This window comes from Tauraco erythrolophus, chromosome 11 (assembly GCF_009769465.1).
Source record: "Tauraco erythrolophus isolate bTauEry1 chromosome 11, bTauEry1.pri, whole genome shotgun sequence".
NCBI classification, from domain to species: Eukaryota; Metazoa; Chordata; class Aves; order Musophagiformes; family Musophagidae; genus Tauraco; species Tauraco erythrolophus.
This window is the reverse complement of record NC_141475.1, coordinates 24,650,917-24,671,534: the sequence shown is the minus strand read 5'-3', so window position 1 is coordinate 24,671,534 and position 20,618 is coordinate 24,650,917. Positions and strand designations below refer to the sequence as shown.

Sequence of the window (20,618 nt, the reverse complement as noted above, 5' to 3'; positions counted from 1 at the left end):
AAAAATTAAAGGACCCGTTACCTACACAGACTGACTCCTGGCCACTTGTGTGCTGTTGCTGATGGAAGCAGCTGACGAGTCCTGCCTCTGCCTTCAGTACCTTGCCGAGATGCGCGTGGTGTGACCGTGAAGTGTCTTGACCAGCAGCTGCCTTTTCACTCCTTTCAGCGGCTGGTGTGAGACCCTTTGCTCACACAGAGTTCCCTTTGTGTTTGTGCTTCCCAACACCAGACACGACGACGTGAGCAGAGCTGCGTTTCTTCCTGGGCAGTTTCATTTCTGGAGTTCATGGTACCTCCAACCTGCAGAGGTAGTACTGCAGCTTGCTTGGTAACTTTGGCTTTTTACCATGCCAGAAAAAAGTTGTAGAAATCTTTTCTGTGCTGAAGGCAACGTTGCAGTTCGTTAGGTTGGGTTCCTGCTGACTGCAACGGCAGCTAAAACAAAGGTTCTATGTATCTTCCAGAAGCGGTTTATAAATGAGCGCTGGGAGAGCGCTGCGATGCACTGAGCACATGCACTGGTGCTGTGTCGGGCAGGGGTTCACAGCAGGCAGCTGAGCTACTGCCAGCTTTTGAAGACATGAATGCAGTGGAGTTCAGTTGTTCCGAGTGTGTTTCCTCCTCAAAGTGAAATAACAGCTCGAGGGCCTTGCTGAGAAAATAGAGTCGCAATGCTCCAATGATAACTAACTTCGGTAACGTTGCCATCTGCTTGCTGTGAGGTGGATGTGTGGGATATTCCAGCACTACCCACCTGTGGCCTGGGTACAAGTGTCTGGATCTCAAAATGAACTGGCAAAAAATTTGTCCTGTCACCTTGATAGAGTTGCAGGCTCCCGCAGCTGTGGAAATTGAATTAGCTTGAACTCATTCACTTGATCTGCAGTGGACAACTCGGAATCGTCTGAAGCAGGAGTGTGAAGAAAGAGACCTTGCTGGAGCTGCTCAGTGATTAAGGCAAGGACCTCATGACCTGGTACTGTAACCTAGCATTTCCTACAAATGCTCCCCAAGTACTTACAAATTACTTTAGAATGAGATGATGAGAGAGGAGATCACACTATGCCAGTAATAGTCAAATTGTGAGTGGACTTACAGTGTTGGCACAAACGCTTCCAGTCTAAAGAGAGGAAATCCCAGAGGTGCTTGGCTGTGTTCTGTCGTTTATCAGAATGCTTTTGTCAAAGTTCTTACTGATTTTGACTTTGAACTTCCAGAGTCTAGGGTGACCTTAAGGGAACAAGTATATACATACATATTTAGTGGAAAGTTGTGTAAATAAATGCTCTCTTAAAATGTCATTCCTGCAGTAAAATTTTACAGTGGTCTTACTGATATTCCTCCTAGTATTTTATATGCAAAATATAATTTTCTGATTATTTTTCTTTGCAAGAAAATATGTTTATTCCTGACTTTTTTGGAATTAAATAATCACTGGTATAACACAATGAGTATTTAATGCAGATCAGTATTTTATGGAGACGTTACACCCAACTGTGCTCTGATCCGGTACAGATACAATAACCTCAGCTTACTTGTAGTGTTCTGGGGTCCTTAAAGGCACATCTTTCTCTAGCAATTAAGAAATAATTAAAAATTATTCTTTGACAAACTTACGTATTTCCTTACCTGTGGAAATGTTACCACACTGGTGGGGATGCTTGTGATGAGAAGCAATTTTTGAATAGCAAAAGATCTTTGTAGCAGCAGCTCAGGGAGAGCATTTACTTTCACCTGCTGTGTATAATATAGCAGAAATTTCTGGGGTTTTATTATATGTATTTTATAGGAATTTTTTTTTTCCTCATTTAAGTCTGTTTCTGTTTGAAATAATACTGGATGGAGTTCACAGGGCATCATACAGCATGTAGGGCAGATAAAGGAAAACAAGAGAATGTCTCAGTTCCTCAGTCAATTCTTAAATTACACTTTAATAATTCTTAATTATATTGTTTTTACCAGGAAGTCTTTATCAACTATTTTCCAATACCCAAAGTAGCTACTGTTATGATGCAAAGTCTTAGTGGTTTTAACGTAGGATCTACTGTTCAGTAATGAGCATGGAGATTATTGCTTAGGGTGAGCTTTTCTTTTAAATTAGGCAACTCTTGCTAAGAACCAGTCAGTTCTGTGAAAGCATCTGCACCTACTTGCCAGCGCAGCTCTGTGATAGATGTATTGTGTTTTAAATACAGAAGAGACAGAGATCAATCCTGTTAGGGACCTTTAGAAAAAGAGCTGTGATGTATAACAGTATTAAAGTTGACCCCCAGCTCACTCTGAAGGATTCCTCAGGCTACCTAGGTATTTTGTCTAATAAGCAGCATTGACTGATTTGATTCTCAACCTCTGATCAATTCCTCTCTATAAAATCAGAGAAATACAGGAGATCTTCACCCGCTTTACCGGTGTGCTCTAAGGGTACATAAGCTGTACACTTAGACGGAAGACCCAAGACGCTGACTTCTAACAGACGTTTCCAAGTCCTAAGCACTTAACTGTTGAGCCTAATTCTGAACAAACACTTCAAACGGAGTTAGAAGCGGGTGGTGTGAAATGTCCAAGGCTCTTGGACAGCACGCAGCGCTGTAGCTTTCTCACTGAGAGCGTGCGGAGAAGGACAAAACAACCCTATCAGCGTCAATGGACTGAGACTGAGCAGCTGCTGAGTGTTTTCAATAGACTTCCTGGTAACGGCTGGTACTATTTCATTTGGGCTCCTCATTTTATTTCATAAAACATTGGATGATTTTATTTGTAATACAGCAACAGGTGCAGGAAAACAAAAGGCACATTTCCTGACTGTGTCCACAAAGAGTCCATTACTTACTGGCCGACACAGTAGGCATTCATTTTGCTATGTGTATTTTTTTTAATGTGAAAACGGTAATCACTCAGAAACATAATCAGCTTATGATAAAAGACTTTTGAGAGAGGAATTTGTTTCGAGTTAGTAATAGCTCTATGCAAACAGTTTCAGTGCAAGTTAAAGTAAAGAGAGAGCTAACAGTGCTCGGTAAACACTGGTCATGCTTTAGATACAGATCAAAGCATTCCCTACAGGTGGCAACCACCATTAATCGTCATCCTGTAAACCAGAAACCAAACACAAAAAAGGCTACGCTGATAATCCCTGAAAGTACTCTCCAGCCTGGATCCAGTAAAGGATGTTGACACTCACAAGACACTCTTGCAGTTTGCCTTTACTAGTCAACAAATGAAACAGAGATAATAGCCCTGAGTGACTCTCAGTAGCCTTAACAGTAAATTCTTATATTCCCTTTCTGGTATGTGAGTCTTCAACCCATAATTAAGAAAGACTGTTTCTTGGGAATCAGAAGATGTAGTTTTGAACTCTTCAGATTGAGGGTGGGATTGAAATTACATTTCTCTCCTTTTTAGCTTCCGTTGAATTAAAGTGCCACCACAGAATTTGTTTAAAACCAAAGTCTGCTGGGAGGTGGTAATATACTGAAAAGCTACGGGAGATTACCAGCTCTGTTTTGTTGTTCGTGAGCAACGTAATGAGAGTAGGATCACACCTCGCACGCCACGCTGGCTGCAGTCTTAGTTTCCTGTCACAGTGACCAGCAAGCCATGAGTTGGGTTTTATAAATTACTGGTTCATGTAATGTAGCTTTCAGAGCCTTGCTCTTCCCGTCTTTCTTCTAGTTCCCTAGAAAATTCTTTGTGTCAAAGACAAGAAAAAACCAAAAAGACTGCAGTGTCATGAGCACTGGGAAAGGTGACACCTTGTGCAGTGAAAACGTGCCGTGGTTACGCAGATCGAGGAAACACCACTTCTGGAAAATGTGTCAAGGCTGGCATCAACCACGGACTGCGTTTACTAGATTTTCATGGAATGAGCAGAGTTAGAATTCTATAGCAAGATGCCTTCAAATCAAAATTACTATGGATGCATTCACAGTTTCTTCTCAACAGGAACTTCCTAAGAACAAACCCATTGCTTTTAAGATGGGCACCTCAAATGATTCAAATCAAGATCCAAAGGCACGTTATCTGTGCTTTTAGAAGATTCCTGGAATGTAAATGAAAACACCTTGGTCAAGTATTTTCTTCTTTAAAAAATAAAGTTAGTTACATAGTTTATTAGTTAAATATTTAATTAAAAATTTGAAATCTTCATAAACACCATACTGTCCTTCTGAGATGTGCAGCCTTTCGGGAGCAGCAGCTCCACAACCGCTCGTGCATCAGCCGTTGCAAAACACCAGTTGCTCATCCTGTGCTGACAAGGCATAAAATCTAACAAGGCATTAAACGTGCTCAGCGAGGCAACCCTGCTAAAGGCACATCCAGGAAAAAGAAAAGGATACAGGAAAGGCTGTATCAGATTGGCACTCATCTCCACACACAAATACATTCCAGAGACGACATTCCGCGCTCACCGCAGTCTGCTGCCAGCTCTGCTCATGGCTGTTATGTCCGTTCATCTCCAGTTGAGCCACAGCCCAACTCCTTACTGCTCAGGATATTGATTTTTTTCATAAGAGTTTTCCCAGGATTTCACTCCACAGTCTCCAGTCTGATTTTCACACACGGCTGCCTGCATGCAAATATAAATTAATTTCTTAAACCATTCTATAGCTGCACGGGAATATAAATGCAGCCTCTGGACAGAAAGTAATCAAGTGAGTAATAAGCAAGCTTTCAAACAAGCACCAGAGCAGGCCTTGGGGGAGGGAAAGGGAATCCAAGAAGTAGCCCCAAGATTAACTCAGGATGTAACTTGGAGTACAGTGCTCCTGAGGGCCACGCTTGGAAGGCTCCCCGAGCACGGAGCTGACACACTGTGCTGCATACTCTGGAGGTCACACAGTCATTAGGATTTTTATCAGCAGAAAAAAATATTTAAACCCTCCCCTTCCCGGCCCGGTTGCTCATTTTCACTATCCAGGTGTCTCCTGTAGGAGTTTCTGTGGTGATAAAGCAAGCCATGACCAGAAACCAGCAAGAACGCCAGACAATTCACCAGCTACCCCTGGGGAAATCACTGTCGCTGCTTTGGGTTAGAACTGAGAAGAAAACTGATTGAACTCATCACCATTCGGATGCTTGTGGATGGGACTATGCTGTGGACTGAGTGCTCAGAAGGTAAAATACTCATCTCAGGTGTAAACATTTTCTTTTTCTATGGCACTTCGTGCAATAGTCCTAGTAAGCACTGTTTGGATAAGTAAATATTGTCAATGTGAATGCTGCTTAAGATGACTTCAAGCTCTCACATTTTTTTCAGGCTGTAATACCACAAAATTTTTCCACGAAAAAGAAAAACACCTTTTTTTCTCTGAAGTTATGTAATCCTTGAAATGAATCAGGGAAAGAGAAAAAAAAAATAATGAAAAAAGCTCTACTTACGTATGAATTTAATTCCAGAGAGTGAGTTGCCTTCAGAAGACGTCCTACCAGCCACTTAATACTTTTGTACACACAGATAGATCAAACATGGACTTGCAACCTACCCTGCAAGAAAGACAATAAAAAATGTTTCCCTCCCAATGAACACTAGACATCCTAAAAATGTAGCTGCTCTGGGATCAACAACAGAAGTTTAGACAACAGACAGGTTAAACTAAGTAACAAACAACAAATTCAAAAAGCTCCCAAAGGTTTAGCTCTCCTTATTAGGTCCCAGAAATCAAGTGTTCCGCCTAAATTTCTCAGGCAGCCCGACCTGCAGGAAGCATCTAAAAGATATCATTTATTCTCACAAGTGCCTGATTTTTGAGAAAGGCGGAACGTTAGGCATTCCCTTTTCCCAGATCATCTAGAGACTCACACTAGCAACTGCTGCTCAGCAAACTGGTTTGGACGAGCACCCTGTGGAGTCAGAGGAGTGGCAGTACTGGGCTTTGGACTTTTCAGGACAGGGTAGGTGCGGCGGCATTGAACTCGCAGGCTTCCAAGCCTCTCACTGGATTTAGCCCTGAATCACCAAAAATATACAGGGAAAAAAATAAAGGTCATGGTGTTCCAGCTATGTTGAGTACATGCAGCAGCCAGGAAACCACTGCCAGTGAATGTGAGAAGCACAGCTTGGCATCCTCAGCAAGCCATGCCTGCAGTGGGATGTGCTCCTGTCCTGCACGTGTTGGTAGATGGGAATTAAAACAACAAATGGAAAACTAAATTAGCAGTTTGATCTGGAAGAAGTGAAAGGCTGTTACTCTGAGTTTTGAAATTCTGTTAAGTAGATTGCTGCAGGACAGCCAAGCTAAAAAGCCAACCCATTTAGAAGGTTTTACATATACTTTCAGAATTATCTACTTCTAATTCATCATTATCTTAAAAGAAATAATGGGTATTACCTAACCCAGCTCCTAAACTTTTCTTAATTGTTACGAATCCCTGAGGAAGACAGAATTGAGAGAGCCATTTGTAAAAAATCTTTTTGCCAAGATAACATTCGCAGTAGAATGTTCCTCAATATTGATCGTACAGCCCTTGGGCCGTATCAGTACCGGACGTATTTGCTAGTTACACATGACGTTGTCTTGTGGAACAGAATAAATACACAGCACTAAGGGGCTGTAGAATTTCGCGTTGCATTTCAGACCCAGAAGTAAAAACATCACGTGATGTCAAAAATTTGAACTGTGCTGCAACTAAACCGCTGGCCGAATTCTGCGATATTCACATTTGTCTGGCGGCTCGACCCATGATGAAAGCAGCGATACGCCGCAGAAAGGTGATTTGTCACGTATTTATTTCGAAGCATACTGCGCTCAGCACAGGATGGGTAACGGGCACGTGGAAGCCCACAAATCCAGGGAATTTCAGGTGTGGTGGTGCCCCAAGGCAAACCAGGCACTTCCCATGGGTGGGGACAGGAGATCCGGGCCGAGAGCTCTTCCAGCTGTAAGACCAGAAAAGAAACAGGAATTAGTTCGTCCACTGGGTGCTTCCAGGGACACCTCTGGGACGGGAGCCGCACCGCCGCCGGGCCGCGCGGTAAGGCCGGTGCCAGCGCAGCACCGCGAGGGCTGCGGGTTCGCCGCGGGCGGGCGAACGCGGGGTCCGGAACGGAGCGAGTGTGCGGAAGGGTTAAACGCGACATATTTAACGCTTTTCCTCAAAGCGGTTGTTTTTCCCTCAACATGAGCCCCTCACCGCCGCGTCCCGCCCGCCGCGAGGAACAGCCCGTCGCGGCCCGGGGCTGCGCGCTGAGGCGCCGCGGAGTCGGCGGGAAACGGGCGGGCGCCGAGCGGGCGGGCCGGCGGGGCTCGGTGCGGGGCTCGGCGGGCAGGGCCGGGCCAGCCCCACCTGGTCCCTTCCCTTCCGCGTCCCGCCCGCGCCCCAGCGCGATGAGGAGGGGCGGCGATGGCCGGCGCCCGAGGTGGCCGCGGCGGCGCGGGCGAGAGGCCGGGGCACACGCCGGGCCGAGGAGGAGCGCGGAGAGGCGGCGGCCGCAGCAGGTGGGTTCCCGGGCGCGGAGAGGCCGGGCCGGGCGGGAGCCGCTCCCGGCTCGGGCGTCCCCTCAGAGCCACCCCCGGCGCCCTGCCGAGCAGGTCGGAACCGCCCGGCGGTGGGGCGGGCCGGGGGCTGCCCGCGGGGCCCCGCCGGGGGAGGTTTGAGGCGGCCCCCGGCGGCGGGCAGGAGGGTGTCGGGGGGCACGAGCGGCCGCGGTGCCCGCGGGCGGAGCGCGGGGCCGGCGGCGGCGTTGGCAGCGGCGCGGCAGGGCGGAGCTGCGCGCCGGGGATTTCGTGCGATTCCAACACCGACGGATTCCGTGCTGTTCTAACACCGATGGATTTCGTGCAATTCCAACACCGATGGATTCCGTGCTGTTTTAACGCCGATGGATTCCCTGCCATTCCAAAACCGATGGATTTCGTGCGATTCCAACGCCGATGGATCCGAGCCATCGCTCACACAGCATGACTCTGTTTGGCGAGCAGTTTTCCCCCTCTCTACGTGCACAAGCGCAGCATCCAGCCCTGGCGGCAAGATACAAGCCTATTTGAAGTTGCACAGTAAAACGTGTTCAGTTTTAGGGGATGAAACGCGCAAGTGCAGGTGAACAGCGGAGCAGCCAGGTAGGCTCGCAGCCGACCTCGGTGGCGGCTTGCGGATACATCTCGAGTCAGACTGCCAAGTACTTCTGGTTGTTCCCCTCATTCTGCCTTTCAGGAGACACTCAAACGTTCACCGACTCCGGTGAGCTAGCGATGTAACGTAGGTGTCTATTTAAACACCAGTGAACCACTGTAACAGAGATTGTAGGAGGTAATTCCTTGTTACAGCTGCCGTGGCCTCTCAGCTCTTCTCTGCTGTCGCTGAAAACACTGACATCATGCTGCTTCTTTAGGAAAAAGAGAAGAAAGTATGTATAGCTTTCCCTAGTACGTCTTGCTGACATACACAAAGCCATCCTGTGTTCATTTTGCTTAGCAATTAATACAGAGAAAAGAGTTATCATAAGGAGACTTACGGAAGTCCAAGAGGAAAACCAGATCTTCTGAGGTGTCTGTCACTGTAGCACTTACATTGCTGAAGGATGAACAAAAAAGCCCAATCAACTAACGAAGCATGAGTGCTTTGGATAGCCTCAGAGTTCCAGGGTTTTAGCACCTAGAAAGGGTTGATGCTTTTTCTGCAGTCTCAATTCTGTGTAGATTCTATAAGGATAATGAACTGTGAGGCCAAACAGTCACATCTCCTGTGTCTTGTACAATTTCTGTCCTATGCAGTTATCTATTTCTTCAAAATATGTAGGAGCTGTGAAACATCCATCCCCGTGCTCAACTGGACAGAAAGACCCCCGTGCTTTCTAAAGGAAAGGAAGACAGTCAACCTTATTTCCCAAACTTTTCTTTAGAAAAGTAGCTAGAAAAGTAACTTAGGTTGATGTTGACCTTTTAACTCTCGAGTCAATCTCATTTGAAGACAAAATTTAGGTGCTTCTTGACAATGATGTGTTAGTGAAGCTATTTACTGTCAATTAAGGAGCCTGGAAAATTCAGCTGTAAATTTGGTAGCTGCTGTGGTGGAAAATTAACTAATTGGTAGAGGTACTCAGACACAAATTTTTACAAACTTTTTTTTTTTTTTTTTTTTTCAGATATGAAGCACTGTGCCCTCTGACACTTTGTTGGTTCTTACCATCAGAGGATGGCTGCCGTACTCTGTGAAAATTGTTCCTGCCAGTACCACCCCAGCCAGGTCAACCAGCCTCCTGAGATCAGCTGCACATTGCTCCTGATTATGCTTGGAAAAGTGTTCCTTGATTTCTTCATTTTACAAGTTAAGCAAAAGAACGTGAAAGTTAGTTTTATGGGATACTTTTGTGTCTCACTGGCACTTCTCGATTTCGTACTGCTGACAAGTATATTTTTCATTTTCTGTTTTGAGGACTTTGCATTCTGGGGCATGCGATTTACAAAGCACGTTTGCCTCTTCACTCAGACAATTTCTCTTACCTACAGTATTTTACATCACCCAGTGTATCTTGTGGCTGGACTGGATTATTACATGACTATAGCCCAGACCTCTAAATTTCCTGGAAGAGGTCAGAAATTACTTTATGTATTTGCTGTGGCTGTTATATGGATTGCAGGATTTTTTTGCACTCTGAAAATTCCTGCCATCTATGAAGAACTAGAAATTCAGAACCGTTTTTCCCCTTATCAGTGTCCTGTCCATCCCAGCAGGCAGAGTTACTTAACCTCCTGTGCCATGCTGCTCCTCATAGGCACGGCCCTCCTGGCCTGTCGGAAGGAAGTTATAACCATGCTGCTGTCTGTCAGGGTCGTCTCCTTCGCCAGTCACCCTGTTCTGATGTTCTCCTACGTGTCTAACAACACCAGCACTTGCTTGAAGCAGCAGCTCCTAAGCAGACTGCTCATCTGTTTTCTTGGCACTTGGGCACCTTTTGTTGTTCTTCAGATCATCATTTTGTTTCTGGGTGCTCGGATTCCAGCCTACGTGGAGCTGAATGTGCCCTGGCTGTACTTCATCAACAGCTTCCTCATCGCAGTGGCGTACTGGTGTCGCTGTCACCATGTTGAAGTGACAGAGGAGATGTGGCCTACAGATCCATTTGTCAGCTGGAAATTTTGCTTTATGCCATTTAACAATGAAAGCACAGAGCCAGCTGATAAGCCCAGCACAGTAATTGCCATCTGTTAACGAGCTGCTGGCTGGAAAGGCTGCAAGTGCATGCTGTGTGATAGAAGCGTGGAGTCTCACCTTCTGCAACCGGGTCCTTACAGGTAACACAAGGAAACATCTCCAGAGCCACAACCCGTGGAAAAAAAGTTCCAACGCCCAACAATGTTATAATGAATATTGCACCAGAGTGGGACACCGCACACTTCCGCACTGGGTTCCAGCGGCCAGCGAGCACCTGGCAGTTCAGAGAGTTTAACTTGAAAATCCAGGTTTAGGAAAAGGCCACTACTTACACGAAACAAGTTTTCAGTTAAACCTTGTGTTTATGACTAGAGTTTTGCACTTGCTTTAAATGGAATGATCTCAGGTTCTAGAGCATAAAATGCAAGGAAGTCTTCTTTGAAGCCAGAGCCCTTTCATCAGTTATGTACATGTTAAACCTACTGTCAAAGCTTCAAACAACTTCGGTGATTTTTTTGAAAGGTATTTTCTTGTTAAAGTGTAACTTTTTGTCAGTTTGATTTGAGGGTTGTTGTCTGTTTACTGAGAAATAAATTGTTTTAGTGAATATAAAGCTGCAACTCCTACATAAGTAGAAACTTTGTTTACTGGCACAAAAATAGTGCAAGACCAGAACCAGAAAAGGTGTTGATATTTCATTAATTCTTTGCTACGGCTTCTCCAGTGTATATAAGTACATATTAAAAATTAAGTAATTACAGTCAGAGCAATAACAAGGTTAGATGCTATAACTAAATGCATTCCCAAGGTTTAAGAATGGCTTAAATTAAAATTTATTTTGAAGCCAAAACTACTTAAAAATTAGTTAAATTTGAAGTGGGACTACTTCAGTAGAAGAATTAGTCGGGCTTCTAGCAAAAATGCTCTCTTAATTTTCAAATCCTTACAGTTTCATGAAGGTCTTGATTTCATTTCGTAGAAGAGAAATCACTGACGCACAACCAAAGCAGACAAATGGAAGTAGCATTTATTTCTGAAGCACTGAACTCACAATACAACGTTGTACTGAAATAGAAACTATATAGTTAAATGATGCTGTAGGCTGGTTAATCGTTCACGCAGACCCACGGGGAACAAGGATATCACACAAGAATACTCATTAAGAAAAATCTGCAGATAACAAAAGGTGCAATTACAAGCAAGTTTAAGCAGCATAGTATAAGGTGCTTTGTTTCAGCATTTGTATGATGAATTTACCCATTAACAGATTAAAGAAATTTCACTTCTACAGATCATAACCAATGAGAAAATCTAAAATTCCTTCACATGCTAGCTGGTCATAGGAAAGTGCTTTTTTAAAAAAGTGATTCACAAAGTCAAGATCGCATTTTTACATAGTTCACTGTGTGCTCTTCAACTGTAAAATTTCATTTTTGGGTTATCATTTACATTATTATATCTCAATTACAGACACAGACGTAATTGCAGAATTTTACGCTACACGGGCTAAAGTATCTTATAAAAGGATATTCCAGTCTATCACTCCATAAGAATACACAACCACGTCCCAGTTGTACATCAATCTCACATTTCTGCTGTATATCAAAGTCCAATTACCATTCCCATTTCTTGCTCCGCCCCACATAGTGCTTCTTTCAGCTGCAGTAATGGGAAATCTCTCGTGAGGTTTCCGTGATGGAATCAAAAGGACACAAACAGTTTTAAACAGTAGAAAATGGTTTGGGGAAGGTCTGTTAAAAAGGCCATCACAAGGACAGTAAGTGATCAATAACAATTTTAAAACTAGTGCAATGAGAGGAGGCAATGCTTAGCAATATAGTTTGAAGTGTTTGGCACAAGTTATTTCATCCTTTATGCTGGAAAACATACTTGGAGGCAATTCTATTTCCCTGTTAAAAGCAGGAACGCACATACAACGTTAGCTTGAAAAACCACTTGAGCAGTCACTCCCTGCGCTCTGCAGTCACCACTGCTGCTATTCAGCGCTCGAGATGCTGCAGGATAAACCATCTCTAAACACCTTTTTTTGACACAGCATTTCTCCAGGTTTTATACAAACTGGACACTCATTGCAGTGAGGTTGACAAAATATTTACAAAACCTAATTCCATGTAAAACCCGGCAAACATCTCAAATGTAGTACTGCACCAGGCATTTCAAAAGATCATGAAATACCTCATCCCTCCAGACTCGGCAGGCAAGGGAAAATTCCTAATTTAAAATCCATCTAACACCAGATGAAGGCCAAGCTATTTGCACGTACGTTTCAGATGCTCCTGCTCTGTGTGGTTACTCTCACCCTTCTGGCTAACACGCACAGAACTGGAGCCGCAAGAAGCTGCCTGGATTTTACTTATCAGCCTGGCTCAGTTTCCCAACCTGTCATTAAAGCTGACACAACCTGATCCGTCCTGACGTGTCAGAATTCCCGTAGTTGCTGCAATGCTTCCAAAGCCACGTTAAGTTTTTTAAATTTCTTTTTTTACAGGGAAGCTACAGCATGCAGCCAAACTAATATTAATGCACTGATGTTACATCACTGTATTCCTATGAAATTCACTCTTCCACACTCCTTGGGGAAAGTGTCAGAGAACATCAACCTTCAGGCTGTCACTACACCCACTGAGTAGGTAACAGCAGCACTTCACACAGCATCCAGCTGTGGCATTCGAGCCTGCTGGGAACTATTTTATAAAATCCATTAATAGCAGCTCACTGCGTAAGCCCACCTTTATCCCTGACTTTTTATGGAGGGAGACACCAATTGTGGTGATCTTTATCCTATTTCCCTCCCAACAGCCCACGTCTTGTCCTCTCTTTGTGCATTTTATTTTCTCAGTGCTTCTCGGAAGTGCCAACACTGAAGCCTAAGTCCAGCCATATAACCACAAACCACCACTCTCTAGAACAGGATTCCAGTTTCACCTTTCACTGGACAGAGGAGAGCAGTGCTGGGAAGGGGGCAACATCTGAAGTAGTAAGAACTATGGACAAGCCCTGCTGTATCTCCTCGGTACACCACTTCTTTGTGCCGTGCCAGCAACTCACAGCCTCATGCCATTCACGTACTTCAGTCTTTCTTAAAGGATTATTTGATATTAATGGTAACAGCAGCTAAAGTGTTAACCCTTTATGAGAAACTGCCGTACCTTCCTCATACGAAGAATCTCAAAAAACCCACATTTATTTTAGTGAGATATTCTGTGGTTTCAACTCTAAACAGAAGTATTTGGCACTGATTAATAAACCCCTTCATTCTCTACACACACCTTTCCTCGTCAGTACTGGTTTGCTAAGACTAACACAAAAACTACTTCAAAAAGGAAGCTGGGTGTGCAGAATATCTCACTATTCTCTCAAACACTGACTTTGCAAAAAGCTGCCAGAGGATGGCAACGTCCTGGCTGCCAATACGCTGGCCAGGCAGTGTAGAACAGAAGCCTTCAAAAACCAGGTATGCCTCGTGAATTAATGGTATCTGTGCTTCGAGCCTAATCCCATAATCAGCAAGGACACCCTGATCGAGTACCTGTGAACAACACGATAAGCCGTTCGACAACTCTACTAACAATACGGTGCTTTTTACCAACAATTAAAATGCTCCTTAAGTGTTTTGTATTGCACTTCAACGATATTTATTATCACTACTCTATGAATGTACAACTGTGCTCAAATTATGACTCTTTCTAGATGGAAAAGTCTCTGTAGATCTCTTTTTTCTAGCTCCTTACTGTACAGTCATTTTGGATAACTGAGAAGGAAGCTAATACGTACTGGAAGTTTAACACTTTTTAACTGGAAATCTGTTTACAGCACTGACTCCAAGAACGGCGCTTTGGAGAAGCCAGATCAGCAGCTACAAAAGCTAGATTATAAGCTTACCACGTACCTTCAATTACAAGCACATTCACATCTTTGAATTGTTTTTCCCTTCCACTTAGCTATAAGGGACCAGTAAATAACACACACATCCTCCATGTGAACAAGCAGGTGTGTGTAATCTTTAATGTAGAGGCTACACAAACCTACATATCACTTTAGGAAGGGGACCTTGAATATATGTGGAAGTGCTGCCCATGAGACCCAGGGGACAGGTAGGACACAGAACTCTACAGTCAACACAGCTGACACCAAACAGGGCACAAAACACGCATAGAAATCTATAGGGAGAAGGAAACGGCATGTGATAGAGCTCCTCTGAAGTTACAAAGAAAGTAAAACCAAATCATAGAATGGTTTGGGTTGGAAGGGACCTCAAAGATCATCTAGTTCCAAGCCCCCTGCCATGGGCAGGGACACCTTCCACTACACCAGGTTGCTCAAAGCCTCATCCAACCTGGCCTTGAACACTTCCAGGGATGGGGCAGCCACAACTTCTCTGGGCAACCTGTTCCAGTGTTTCACCATCCTCAACGTAAAAAATTTCTTCCTTATATCCAATCTAGATCTCCCCTCTTTCAGTTTAAATCCATTGCCCCTTGTCCTATCACTACACACCCTTGGAAAAAGACCCTCTCCAGCTTTCATCAGCCCGATTCATACGGATTAGGGTGATGTGTCCTAACTGCTTTTGTGTTCAGCGTACGTCCCAGGCTCTGACCGCAGGGTACAGGCTGTCCATCAGCTCTTACACCACACTGGGGACAGCTTTTTGAAAAAGAAAACAGCATCTACACAGCAGGCACTTATCTCTATCATAATTACCATCTTTTTTTAAATGTCACTCTCTGCAAAGCCATCCAGTGGATGTAACTACATAGAACCGACAGGGTCCAAATAAGTCCTTATGACTAAAGGCAAATTCCTTTAAGATGAACTTAATTTAGGCTTAGCTTAAATGAACTAAGCATTAAATGAGTTTAAATTTCTTTCTCCTCACAATATTTCCTGTCTGAAGCTACAGATAACTGAGCAAGAGTAACTTAAAAATTAATTCATATGAAAAATTACTAACCTTATGTTGAAATGGTGCATTTACAGCTCTGTTCATATCTGTTTCGCCCAGCATTCGACAGAAACAGTATATTTAAACCAAAATACTTTAAAATGTTAGTTTCTCTCCATCTCTGATGAACTATTTTTGGTGAGCATTAAAAAAAAGTATCCTAGATTTAGTCTTTTACATAGTCACTGTCTGCAACCTAGAACGACTGATGAGTAAAAGTCTGGCTACTGAGTGACAACTATGTACCTAAATATACGCTAACAGGACATCTCTATGCAATACTGGCAAGAAAATAACCCTGCAAGCTTTCATACACATGCTTATTTTTAATACCAATAGTCTCAATACAGTCAGAACTACTGGTTATAAATTTTGTGGACGTTTAATTATCGCAAAACCAGGACTCAGTACAGCTGAGTTCTTTCATCACCTAGAGCTATACATTTGTCCACGTGCAAGGAATTCCTGCAGCTACTGAGCTTCACATTTCTACGTTGATCCTGTGATAATAAAATGAGAGCGGACATCTGAAACAGGCAGTAGTTTTAACCAGTACGCCAGGCAGTGGCACACTACATCCAGCACGTCTCACTACACCAACTTCTGTTCAAGCTACAGTTAAGAACAAGTTCTTAAGTTCTACACCCCACAGCTAAGACCAAGACAAAGTAGTGATCCAAAGGCTACTGTAAACCTGCTCAAATACTTGCTTTTATCCCATCTCTCTCCTCTTGCTGCCACATCTGCAGTTATGATGGACTCCATCTGTTCTACCCAAAAGCCTGGATTCCCACTTGTGGTTTGTCCAAAAGACGTTGGGGGGAAAAAAACCTGCTTTCATAGGAAAGAAATGAGGAAACAGATGCTTGCAGAATATAAATCGTCTATTTGAGGTATCTCACTGACACAACTTTAGCAAAGGTTTTACCCTCCATCAGGAACTTAATTTCTGAGAAAAAATATGATGGATTAATGAGCAAAGAATGGATTTACCATGCAGTCCATTTAAAAACCCTTCACTCTCTGGTGATCCAAGTCAACCGACAGTTTAACTTCACAGGATGGTTATTTTTTATTCTCTGTATAGGCAAGGTGATAAAGTCTCATGAATTTGCCAAATGTGAGGTGATATGGGTTGGCTGGGAGAAATTAGCAACTCATTGGCAACGTTTGTTTCTGAACAAGGAGCAGCCTAGAGCTCCCAGAGCACTTTCCTCAGTGGAGGTGGCCAAGCTTCCTTGCTGGAGTTTCCAGTTTCCGCTGCAGAGTTGCTGAGTCGTATGAGCCAGGTCAAAAGCAGGGGAGTCTGCATACCCATTTTGACCATTTAGGTGCGTTTCTTTAAAACCCTAAATAAACTCTGAAGCCAAGACAAATATAATAGTTATAATTCTACTGGAAGGAATCTGGAGTCACATTCAGCCCAGTGCTCTGCAAGAGGGTTTTGCCCTGAGCTAATGCTGCAGTTTGCATTAAGGAATAGAGTAGGATGGAGGCCAGTGGAGAAAAAGGAAGGGAAAAAGCCATCCAACATATCTCCCCTTTGAGTTAAGATTGTACAGTGCCCTGTATTCCTTTCCATCAGAACTGAAATATTGCAGGAATTACTGTGAGATGTAGCCCACATCAGCAACAGTCCAAATACAGAACACAAACCCCCAAGAAATAAAGACAATGAAAAGGATTTCTTGTAGACATATGCAGTGGGAGCAAGTGTTAAAAAATAGTCAATTAAAATCTGCAATACTTCCTCTTTTGCCAGAAGGTCTAGCTGAATTTGTGGGGAAAGCCATGAGAAATGGTAGTATAAGCCTGGTAAAACCTCACTGGTTTGAAGAGAAACAGGTGATTGGCAGGCAAAATGGTTCTGGTGGAATATTACTCTAAGTATTATATTGCTTTTTGAGAAAATTCAAAAGCTTCTCAAGTAGACTTCAGTTGCCCTTGGAAGTTTTCCAGCCTACTTTCACATACAGGTGTGCTTTTAAAAAAATCTTACTGACACAGCTCTACTGGCAAACACTCCAATACACGTGCGTTTCTACCAGCATAGGTTAGTACAGCTGTGTCTGCTTTTTAGTCCATGCTTAATGCCAAAATCAGCGAAAGAGAAAAAACTTCCACTATGCGTAAGGCCCACGTTCTTAGTTGCTGCATTCATGAATATTTAACGCATAACTCACTATCTGCAGCTCTCCCAAAACCACAGAAAATGTAGTGTACCAGAAGAACCAGAACAGACGTGCATTAATCAGGTCTACTCCGAGTTCCTGGCATCTATCAGTGATTACGTCTGAGGGTCGTATATACACACCAGCTGTAGAAGTTCTCCTGAAAGCTGTCTAATAAAGCAAAATTAAAACAACTGTGAAATTCTCATGCATGTAATAACACTGTGATTAACTGCAGGTCTAAGTAAGACTCGTAAGTCCACATTTTCAAATACGCCTTAAGCCATTATCAAATCACGTTTACGTATACCTACTTTTTACAGTGTCAAAGAACAGTACAATCAGAAGACAGGTTAAAAATTAGCCAGTGAAATTTCTGTATAAAAATAATAAAACTTTAAGACAAAAGCCAAAGGAAAAATATCTAAGATATCTTTAGTCTTCAATTAGCTCATCAAAACAGAATGCATCCTTTAGAACATATGTTACAGATATGCTACACGGTGTATCTTACAGAAATGCTACAAATGGGAACCTACTGTCTCCATCATTTGAATATCTTTCAAATGAAAACATTGTCAAACATTCAACCTTCAACTAAGAAGTTTATTTGACAACAGTAACTGAAGACAGAAAAAAAAAGTAGAAAGTGCTTAGCAACTTCCTTCCAAAATAAACCCAGACATCAATTAATTCTCTAAAACCTTTGGTGTTACTTGGATAAGGGCTCTCACCACACACTAGCACGTAACAGCAATGGGTTGTCCTAACCTGGAGCTTCAGTGGTTAATAAAAATATTAATAACATCTGCTATTTGTAAGCTCAAACAATTGTAATCCAAAACAATGATTCTAATGTTGATCTCTGGAAGATAATGCTAGGAAGTCTGTTAATAGAAGCAAAGCAACAGTCTAATTACAAGAAAACGAAGCACAGATTTTTCTGTAATCCCAATTTACTCTGTAAGGTCATCAGTTAAATAATATACGTATTAATCTACTTGTCAGAAACCTTCCTTTCAGCCAGTGTATGCACATTGACTCCTCTTGATCTAGGTCAGCAGTTCTCAAACTTTAGATCAGCTCCTCTTTTCAGGAATACTTTAGGGGCCCCCTGATTATCTCCGTACACAATCATATATTATGCAGTAATTTGCATAAAATACAAAATACATTATTTGCAGACACATATACGTATTTAATTCGAATATACACAACGACTATCAGCAGACATACCCTTCTTTCCCTATACATGAGCTTAGAGATCCAGGTCTGTACATCGGGGAGGGGAGCCGCAGAAGGGGTGGAACAGAAAGTACAGGATGCATCCACGAACGTCCGTATGTGGGTGACGGGGAAGCGAAGGCCGAGAAGGCACTGCTGCCTCAGAGCCCAAGCAGCTTCTGAGAGCGTCAGTAACTGGGGAACCACGGAGTTGTTCCACACGGAGCACAAAAGAAGAAAGACGGGGGAGACACTAAAATCCCACCGCCTGGGTCTGCAGCATCCAAGCCAAAATCTCCTGCCAGAGAGACAAAGCAGGGCCCCCGGAGATTTCTCCCAGAGTTGCCCAGTGGCAGCACTCCTGCAGCTCCAAGCTCCCTCACTGCAGCAGCAGCTGCTCCTACACCAAGCTCTGAAAGGACCTCACTGAGCAACTCACCATGCTCCTTCCTCGGACTACTGCAAGCCCAGCTCGCACTAGCCAGTGGAGAAATAAAAGGTGTTTGGAAGCATCCAGGGAGGCAATGGGAGCACACTATGGGGAAACACAAGTTAGAAGAGGTATCAAGAAAAAGAGCATCTGAGCTATGCTGTCCCTTCTCTACCCCCAGTCTTTAAAGTACACTTATCTCAACACGAGTAGTTCTGGCTGCAGTTTGCAGCCCCTCATGCCTAAGCGTTTAAGAACCCGAACCCTGAGTGTTCTCACACCTTCTCAGGATCCCTCTGAACCCCCAGTTGAGAACTGCTGGTCTAGTTTAACTAGCAGCACGCAAAACTACAAACTTAACAGCTTAATGCCCTCTTAGTGCATAGCAGCATAAAAAGAATAAAGTAACATGTGCTTCAGTTACCTCTGGCAAGAATCACACCGCTGCGTTTCAGTAGCCTGATGAGGATTTTGATGAGACATCTCACACAGTTTATAGTATTTCCAGACCTCAAGAAAATACTACAGTGACAGAGATGAGGGTAAGCCTACGCAAGGAAAACAGGCTGCCAACCTACCTCTTACAAAGAATTCGCTCAAGACTAAAAGAAACTCAGAGAGCACAACTAAATGCATAGCATTTTACTGTCGCTAGTGCTTCCACAGGGTCTGTGGACACTTCTGTCATGTCAGTCCAAAAACTGCTGAATGTGGGAAAAGTCTTTCAGAATAACAGCAACACAACTTAAACGGTGTTCAGACTGCAGTGGGTGCTGGGGTGTTAATCTTAAACTTATAAGATAAAGTACATGTTGAGCATTTAACCTATCACAGCATATCTCACTTCATGTTTTGCCATGAACTCCAAATTCAACTCAAAAGTATTACTCAGGCTTTACCATGAGCCTGTCAACTGCTGGAAACTACAGAGGACTACCTGGTATAATCAAAGGAACATTTTGAAGTCTTTATGTGGGAAAACCCCCATATACTTAACAAAACATCACAGTAACACTCATGCCACAGCGAAGATGTTGGCATATTACTGTCGGTTCCGTCACTGAGAAACTTGTTTAAACCTTTATGTTCACCCCCTAGGATTCCTTCAATGAATTGATACGTGCACAGATTTTCAATGCAGGTCCAAGCTTAATATTCATTGCACTCATAAGGTGATCCTCCTTCAACAAGAGGAGAGCTTGTCCATCAATTTCTTGTGCTCTAAATTCATCTGCAATATCTTGACAACCTACAAAGCAACAGGAAAGAGAATTTCTGGGTTAGAAACGTTCATTCTTAGATGCAATGACTGTGTCCATTCTAGAGCTTTTCAGCTACGCAATTTCCAGTGCTTGTTGCTTTAGCTTGTGGAACCAAAGGTGTATGAGAGAGTTCAGTATTACAATGGCAACTTCCCAGATAATCTGAAAGTAAATTTCACTACAGCCTCTAATTACACTGTAACTATTGGAGAATTATCCATTAGAAATTTCAAGTCCTAGCAAAGCCAGCTTCCTCATTTCATTAAGAGGAACAATCACTGATTTCACAATTGGAAGAGACCGGCAAAACACCACTGAAACAGCAATCAACAACGAGCGTACTTCAAGTGGGTTCTTTCCATCAGTGAAACGATACGTACATTCTACTGCTATGTACAACTCAGTAAGAAAATTCACTTAGCTGCAAATTCCAAAAGGTATTCATTCCATCTCTGTGTTACCACCACTAGG

At 43.3% G+C, this 20,618-nt stretch overlaps 2 protein-coding genes across 8 annotated transcripts in view; one reads left to right on the top strand and one right to left on the bottom strand.

The window, feature by feature from the left end:
- Window positions 1-9,134: 9,134 nt before the first annotated feature.
- GPR160 (G protein-coupled receptor 160) lies at window positions 9,135-10,665 on the top strand. The gene has a single exon (XM_009980129.2). The coding sequence runs from the start codon at window positions 9,135-9,137 to the stop codon at window positions 10,149-10,151; it is 1,017 nt and encodes a 338-aa protein (XP_009978431.2). The 3' UTR covers window positions 10,152-10,665.
- Window positions 10,666-14,422: 3,757 nt separating this feature from the next.
- The window catches only part of PHC3 (polyhomeotic homolog 3), a 33,892-nt gene continuing 27,696 nt past the window's right edge, over window positions 14,423-20,618 (bottom strand). For 6 of the 7 annotated variants that reach the window (XM_086618016.1, XM_086618017.1, XM_086618018.1 and 3 more), the window contains one exon: window positions 14,423-20,134. In XM_086618016.1, coding sequence (XP_086474142.1) covers window positions 19,980-20,134 — 155 coding nt within the window. In that variant the 3' untranslated portion in view covers window positions 14,423-19,979. The remainder of the gene's footprint in view (window positions 20,135-20,618) is intronic. The other variant, XR_015222396.1, reaches the window with a different exon arrangement.